Source organism: Salmo salar, chromosome ssa09 (genome assembly GCF_905237065.1).
Source record: "Salmo salar chromosome ssa09, Ssal_v3.1, whole genome shotgun sequence".
Classification (NCBI taxonomy): Eukaryota; Metazoa; Chordata; class Actinopteri; order Salmoniformes; family Salmonidae; genus Salmo; species Salmo salar.
In genome coordinates this window covers 38,319,160-38,327,500 of record NC_059450.1, presented here as the reverse complement: position 1 = coordinate 38,327,500, position 8,341 = coordinate 38,319,160, and the positions used below count along the sequence as shown (strand labels likewise).

At 45.8% G+C, this 8,341-nt stretch overlaps 1 protein-coding gene across 1 annotated transcript in view; it reads left to right on the top strand.

The window, feature by feature from the left end:
• The window catches only part of LOC106611303 (general transcription factor II-I repeat domain-containing protein 2-like), a 17,170-nt gene extending 11,342 nt beyond the window's left edge, over positions 1-5,828 (top strand). Inside the window, exon 2 of the mRNA XM_045724955.1 lies at positions 3,064-5,828. Coding sequence (XP_045580911.1) covers positions 3,064-4,324 — 1,261 coding nt within the window. The 3' untranslated portion in view covers positions 4,325-5,828. The remainder of the gene's footprint in view (positions 1-3,063) is intronic.
• The last annotated feature ends 2,513 nt before the right edge of the window (positions 5,829-8,341 follow it).

Genomic DNA, 8,341 nt, shown 5'->3' with positions numbered 1-8,341 from the left:
AGGTTGAACACCAGACGGGCTGCAGCGTTCTGGATGAGTTGTAGGGGTTTAATGGCACAGGCAGGGAGCCCAGCCAACAGCGAGTTGCAGTAATCCAGACGGGAGATGACAAGTGCCTGGATTAGGACCTGTGCCGCTTCCTGTGTGAGGCAGGGTCGTACTCTGCGAATGTTGTAGAGCATGAACCTACAGGATCGGGTCACCGCCTTGATGTTAGTGGAGAACGACAGGGTGTTGTCCAGGGTCACGCCAAGGTTCTTAGCACTCTGGGAGGAGGACACAATGGAGTTGTCAACCGTGATGGCGAGATCATGGAACGGGCAGTCCTTTCCCGGGAGGAAGAACAGCTCCGTCTTGCCGAGGTTCAGCTTGAGGTGGTGATCCGTCATCCACACTGATATGTCTGCCAGACATGCAGAGATGCGATTCGCCACCTGGTTATCAGAAGGGGGAAAGGAGAAGATTAATTGTGTGTCGTCTGCATAGCAATGATAGGAGAGACCATGTGAGGATATGACAGAGCCAAGTGACTTTGGTGTATAGCGAGAATAGGAGAGGGCCTAGAACAGAGCCCTGGGGGACACCAGTGGTGAGAGCACGTGGTGCGGAGACAGATTCTCGCCACGCCACCTGGTAGGAGCGACCTGTCAGGTAGGACGCAATCCAAGCGTGGGCTGCGCCGGAGATGCCCAACTCGGAGCGGGTGGAGAGGAGGATCTGATGGTTCACAGTATCAAAGGCAGCAGATAGGTCTAGAAGGATGAGAGCAGAGGAGAGAGAGTTAGCTTTAACAGTGCGGAGCGCCTCCGTGACACAGAGAAGAGCAGTCTCAGTTGAATGACCAGTCTTGAAACCTGACTGATTTGGATCAAGAAGGTCATTCTGAGAGAGATAGCAGGAGAGCTGGCCAAGGACGGCACGTTCAAGAGTTTTGGAGAGAAAAGAAAGAAGGGATACTGGTCTGTAGTTGTTGACATCGGAGGGATCGAGTGTAGTTTTTTTCAGAAGGGGTGCAACTCTCGCTCTCTTGAAGACGGAAGGGACGTAGCCAGCGGTCAAGGATGAGTTGATGAGCGAGGTGAGGTAAGGGAGAAGGTCTCCGGAAATGGTCTGGAGAAGAGAGGAGGGGATAGGGTCATGCGGGCAGGTTGTTGGGCGGCCGGCCGTCACAAGACGCGAGATTTCATCTGGAGAGAGAGGGGAGAAAGAGGTCAAAGCACAGGGTAGGGCAGTGTGAGCAGGACCAGCGGTGTCGTTTGACTTAGCAAACGAGGATCGGATGTCGTCGACTTTGAAGTGAGGAAATGTTCCAGAGATTTGGAGACTCCTCTGACAGCAGGCGACTTGCCCGTAACACACCCACACCACACACACACCTAACATACATCACACATACACAGACAGACACAGGCACACTTTCCAGATAGAAGAAAAGTACCCTGAGTGTTACCTTGGTGAAACCTGAGTACCCTGATTGTTACCTTGGTGAAACCCGAGTATCCTGAGTGTTACCTTGGTTAAACCCGAGTACCCTGAGTGTTACCTTGGTGAAACCTGAGTACCCTGAGTGTTACCTTGGTGAAACCTGAGTACCCTGAGTGTTACCTTGGTGAAATCTGAGTACCTTGAGTGTTACCTTGGTCCTTAGTGAGAACTGAGTACCCTGAGTGTTTCCTTGGTGAAACCTGAGTACCCTGAGTGTTACCTTGGTGAAACCTGAGTACTCAGAGTTTCCTTGGTCCTTAGTGAGAACTGAGTACCCTGAGTGTTTCCTTGGTCCTTGGTGAGACCTGAGCCTGTACAGTATACTGTATATTACGCCACTGTGACAACCGCAGGCCACGTGTAGCCTATGCCCTCCCAGGTCCATCCATGGCTGCACCCCTGCCCAGTCATGTGAAATCCATAGATTAGGGCCCAATTAACTCATTTCAATTGATTGATTTCCTTCTATGAAAAATAACTCTGTAAAATCGTTGAAACTGTTGCATGATGCGTTTATATTTTTGTTCAGAAATAGCTACCATCTTCTCCCTACAGTACATGATCGGTGTTGACTCCACACTGTGAGTTAAATAGGCTAGAGACCGGTAAGAGTTCTGTACCCAGTCACACAGTCAGAGGGGAGTCTCACTGGGCAGGATACAGGATGAGGAGCTTTAAGAGGAGACCTGCATGTTCCTTTACAAGAGAAGGATCAGCTATCAGCCCCTCAGAGATTTGTGGCCTGCTGTTTGTTCACTGTGTCAGGGATTCCTCCAAGAGGGGAGCCTGCTGTTTGATCACTGTGTCAGGGATTCCTCCAGGAGGGAGATGGGGTGAGGGGGAGGAGGGAGGGGATAGGAGGGAGAGGGGGAGAGGGTGAAGGAGGGAGGTGGTACGAGAGGGAGGAGGAGGTAGGAGGGAGTGAGGGAGAGGGGGGAGGGAGAGGGGGAGGGAGGGGGAGAGAAGAAGCTCTAGGCCATGGGTGTCAAACTCTGGCCCGCGGGCCAAATTTGGCCTGCGGGGTAATTATATTTGGCCCGCGAGACAATACCAAATTACTACTAGAGCTGGCCCGCCGGTATTATACAGCGCATTCACCGCTAATACTACAAATCCCATAATGCTCTGCTGTTGTTTTCGCGCGCCAATCAGGACAGGACCCAGAAACGCCCTCTCCTCTGTGACAGTAGTCATAGCAACATAGACGCTACAACTGTCAGCGCGCTATCCCTTCCCAAAAATGGCGAAAAGAAAGGCAGAAAACAGGAGCTTTCTGGACAAGTGGGAGGCAGAATATCTGTTTACATATGTAAAAGACAAACCTGTTTGTCTTGTTTGTGGAGTCAACGTGGCTGTAAGTAAGGAGTACAACATTAGACGACACTATGAAACGAAACACCATGACAAATACAAGGACCTGGACATGACTCAAAGGAGCCAGAAAGTAGAGGAGATGAAGTTTGGTTTCACAACAGAATATGTTCAAAAAAGCCACATCACAAAGTGAGGCTGCTGTAAAGGCTAGTTATATAGTGGCAGCAGAGATCGCAAAATCAGCCCGGCCCTTTAATGAGGGAGAGTTCGTGAAAAAGTCTTCATCCGTGGAGTGGACTCAAATCTGTGTGTTACGGAGGAGCTATTGGGATTCAAATCAATGCATGGCACAACCACAGGAAAGGAAATCTTTGAGGAGGTTTCCAAATGTGTAACTGAAATAAAGCTGCCGTGGGATAAACTCGTTGGATTAACGACAGATGGTGCGCCAGCGATGTGCGGTAAAAAGAGTGGACTGGTGGGCATGGTCCGGGAGAAGATGCGGGAAGAGAACTGTGCAGGTGAGCTAACTGTTTACCACTGCATCATACATCAGGAATCACTGTGTGCCAAAGCCGTAAAGATGGAACATGTTATGACCACAGTAACACAGGTAGTTAACTTTATAAGAGCCAAAGGTCTGAATCACCGCCAGTTTACATTTTTTCTAGAGGAGTGTGGTTCGGAATACGCAGACGTGCCGTATCACACAGAGGTGAGATGGCTAAGCAGAGTAAAAGTACTGAACAGATGTTTCGAGCTGCGTGAGGAAATATGTCAATTCCTGGAAACCAAAGGGAAGGATACAGCAGAGCTCCGGGAGCAAAAGTTTCTGTGTGAGCTGGCCTTTCTCTGTGACATCTCGAGCCATCTCGATGCGCTGAACCTGCAGCTTCAGGGGCGGGGGCGCATCATCACAGACATGTACGCTGCAGTGAGGGCCTTTAAAACTAAACTGTGCCTGTGGGAGAATCAGATGCTGCAAGGAAACCCTTGCCATTTTCCCTGCTGCCAAACCATAAAAGCGCAGATCTCTACCGCCGTGTTCCCATGCGCACAGTTTGCTGAAAAACTCAGTGTTCTCGCCGCTGAGTTTAGCCGGCGATTTGCCGACTTCGATGTCCAGAAATGTAGGTTTGAACTGCTTAGTAATCCCTTCGCAGTTGATGTGGAAAATGCACCAACCAACATCCAAATGGAGCTGATTGAACTCCAGTGCAACGACACGCTGAAGTCAAAGTATGATGCTGTGGCCGCCGCACAGTTTCCACGGTTCATCCCTGACACAATGCCTCAGCTCCGCACCCAAGCTGCTCAGATGCTCTCCATGTTTGGCAGCACTTATCTATGCGAGCAACTTTTCTCCTCGATGAAGATGACCAAAACAACTCACAGGAGACGTCTGACTGATGAACACCTTCGCTCGATACTGAGGATTTCTTCAGCTCAGAGCCTGAGCCCAGACATTGATGAACTAGCATCCAAGAAGAGATGCCAGGTATCTGGCTTGGGCACATCAGATTAGATCAGTGTGCAATAATTAACATTTTCTTTGTGCACTTTTTCTTGCTACAAGGCATGGGCTTGAATGGTTGATTGATTTATTATCATTTTATTTGTAGAATTATTAGCCAGTGGAAAAAGTTTATTTTGGTATTTAAATCAGAAGGCTGCAAATAGAAAAGAGTCATACGATTTTTATTTAAATTTTATTTATTTAATAAATGAATGCCATTGATGTGTTTTTTCATTTGAAATTCGATTTTGCATGTCTCCACTATTAAATTATATATTGTATGGTAATAAGCGATGCTTGTTCCATATTCAATGTTAAAGCAAAACTTGTTTGGGTCCATATTAAAAGGTTCATTTGTTCAATGTTGGCCCGCGACTTTGTTCAGGTTTTACATTTTGGCCCACTGGGTATTTCAGTTTGACACCCCTGCTCTAGGCTATCCACAAACACACAAAGGATGAATACCAGCACACACATGAACACACACTGCCATTACCTACTGGGCTGGACATCATCTATCCAAGCCTCTCATCAAAGATCACTTTCCAGCCCCCAAGCAGAGACACACTTCCATCCATTCTGGGATCCAATGGAGGCTGGGTTTTCATGGATACTGCCCCGAGGCAAGGACAGGGGAAGCCCCAGATTTTTCTAATCAGGGACAAGAGTTGTGTCTCTGGTGGATTCGGTCGTGAGTGTGTGTGTGTGTGTGTTACTCATGAACTCATGGTGAGTGAAGAGTAGCGTTAACTATCCAACTAAGAAATACATACTTAAGGCCTTTTTTCAACGCTATGTTCTTAGCTAGCTTATCCTGTGTTCACACAAGCATTTGTTAACCCAGGCTGTATCACAACCAGCCGTGATTGGGTGTCCCAGAGGGCGGCACATAATTGGCCCAGCATCGTTGGGGTTTGGCCAGAGTAGGCGGTCATTGTAAATAAGAATTTGTTCTTCAAAAAGAAAGGAGGACCAAGGCACTCTTCATATAATTAATTAAAATGCCTTTATTAGTATGGCATGTTCAATAGAAACAAAGTATTAAGTCAGGGAGTACAAAGAAATAATACAATGTCCTCTTTTGAACAGCTTTTCCAATTAGCCCTAATTAGAAGAGGGAGTGGTTACAAAATTGATTGGCCACACCTAGTAAGCAATTCTATTCACATTAAAAAGTGAAATACTGTAGCTGTGTTATCATAAAAATACAACTCCAAGCTAGAAGTATCAGGACACTTAGAAAGGTAGTTTTAACCTTAAACATGACTGGGAGAAGTGTCAAGAATAAGAAAGCAATATATTCCATAGTACACTAGAACACAGCAAAACATGAACAACAACAGTCTAAACATAGCTGAGGGCAATTGAGGAAAATGTGCACTAGATGACAGCAAATGGACCTATCACGACCCTACAGGAAGGGTGAGAAATCCATATCTTCATTTAAACCCGGGTATTTAGTGGCCTGTAGTTTGTAAATCCCCAAACTTTCCCTTTGGTTTAACTGTTTAAGATGGTCCCCTTTTCTAATAGAGGCCAGAATATGATCAATACCCATAGCTTGAAGGGAGGCAGGGTTGCCATGGTGCAAGGACTTGTAGTGCCTTGCCTTGGGGTAGTCTTCATTGCCTACCCGTATGGCGTATTTGTGTTCCGCTAAGCGGTCTCGAAGGCGTCTCTTTGTCCGTCCAATGTAGAACACCTTGCACTGTGGACATTCCAATCTATAGATGACATGAGTGGTTTTGTAGTTAATGGAATGCTTGACGTAATACTCAATTTTTGAAGCTGTGTCAACAAAATACTTCTTCTGTGCAATATTTCTGCAATGGTTGCAATGGTTACATTTAAAAGAGCCCTTGGGTTTGTGGTCAAGCCAAGTTTTTTGAGAGTCACCCAGAAGATAACTGTGGACTAATTTGTCATTTAGGGTATCTCTTAAAGCTTATGACTGGTGGCTCAGGAAAGACTTGGCGTAGTAGCGTATCACTTTGGATGATTCCCAAATTATTTTTTATGATTCTTTTAATATTCTCTGCTTCAGTGCTGTATTTTGTAACAAAATACACTCTCTCTGATGTATCACGAGGCACTCCCCTTCGCAACAAGTTCTCTCTGTCAAGTAATCCAGCCCTTATAGCTGCATCTTTCAGGACCTGAACGCTGTAGCCCTGATTCAAGAAGCGATTCTCCAATTCAGCAGCTTTGACACTGTAGTCTGTTTCCTGATCGCTAATTCTGCGGACTCTTTGTAATTGGCCATATGGAATATTCTCTTTTAGCCTTTTGGGGTGAAAGCTGTCTGCCCTCAGAATGGTATTCCCATCTGTAGCCTTCCTAAAGATAGATGTGTGCAAACATCCTTTGTCGTTTTTCCTAATGTCGAGGTCCAAAAAATGAATGTTATCCTTGCTGTACTCCATAGTTAGTTTGATGTTAGGGTTAATGCTGTTAAGGTATTGGTGGAAGGAAATAAGTTCATCTTCTGAGCCGGACCAAAACAGGCAAACATCATCAATATAGCGTCCCCACCATATAATCCGGTCAAAGAAATGGTTATTAGAAGGATCCAAAATGAAGTCCTTTTCCCATTTACCCAAGTACAAACCAGCGTAGGAAGGGCTGTAGCAAACTCCCATGGCACATCCTTTGACCTGTTTAAAAATACGGTCCTGAAAGATAAAGATGTTATGATTAAGAGTCCATTCAGTCTGTGAGATGATGAATTCTGTAGGAGGCATCTCAGTCTCAGGTCGGGTACTCAAGAAATGGTGCATAGCTGCCAAACCTTATTCCTGTTCTGTGGTGGTGTATAGATACTCCACATCCATGGTGACTAAAAAGGAAGCTGTACCTATATTGTTCAATTCCTTAATTTTGTTCAACACATCTGTGGTATCTTGAAGATAGGCTGGAAGTGACGTCAGAAAAGGCTTAATAAAGTAATCAATGTACTTAGAGATGGGTTCTGTCAGACTTTCAGTATCACTAATGACTGGTCTGCATGGGGGATTTTCAAGATTTTTGTGGACTTTTGGAAGAAGGTAAAAAGAAGCCATACGCGGACTGCCATTGAAAATAAATTTGAACTCATTGTCTGAATTTGTTCTTAACTGACTTGCCTAGTTAAATAAAGGTTAAATAAAAAAACAAAAAAATATAAACCCTGGGCTAAGCTTTAGCCCTAAGTTTAGGATTACCACTAATGCACAAACACACATGCAACCAACATTCTATATCTGCCACGCCACCAATGTTAAGCAATAATATGAATACATTAATTCCTCTTGCTTCTAGCATAACATTTTATTTCCAACAGTGATGGTTTGTATAAACTTTGCTGTCTGCTGGCCGACCTCGGAAACAATGTTTCACATGCGATATCGCAGGTGCAGTGTGAACGCGCCTTCAGAGGGTTTTTACTCTGGTTCTGACAGATGAAACAGTGAGTGGGTGGAGCTGAACTATTGTCAGTCAAAATGCAGGGGGAGGGGCCAAACCAGAGAGCGCTAGGCCTGCTATTCATGTCACAGGAAGTGGGATGGGGGCGTGTCAGTCATAACACAGGGGGAGGAGCCAGAGAGCACTAGGCCTGCTATTCATGTCACAGGAAGTGGGATGGGGGCGTGTCAGTCATAACACAGGGGGAGGAGCCAGAGAGCGCCAGGGGAGGAAATCCCGGGGGGGACGGGGGGGACACGACCCCCCCATCCTGGGAAAAATATGATTTGTCCTCCCCAATATATCACTGAAACATAACTATGTAATTTAAATAATATTAATAATACGCAATGAAAGCAATTGTGCTGATTATAGACACTTAATAGCGCGTTTTTAAGTTTCAAAAGATTGCGACCCCCCCGCCCTTTGCCTCACAATGGTTTGATCCACTGCCAGTTCCTTAGCTTGCTACGTAACTGCCGTGAGGTTCATCCAGTCAATCGTGCACACTCACACTAGCTGAATATGCAGAGCTAGCATGCAAATATTAACTATTAAGCTAGCTAGTACCTATTCCATTTATGT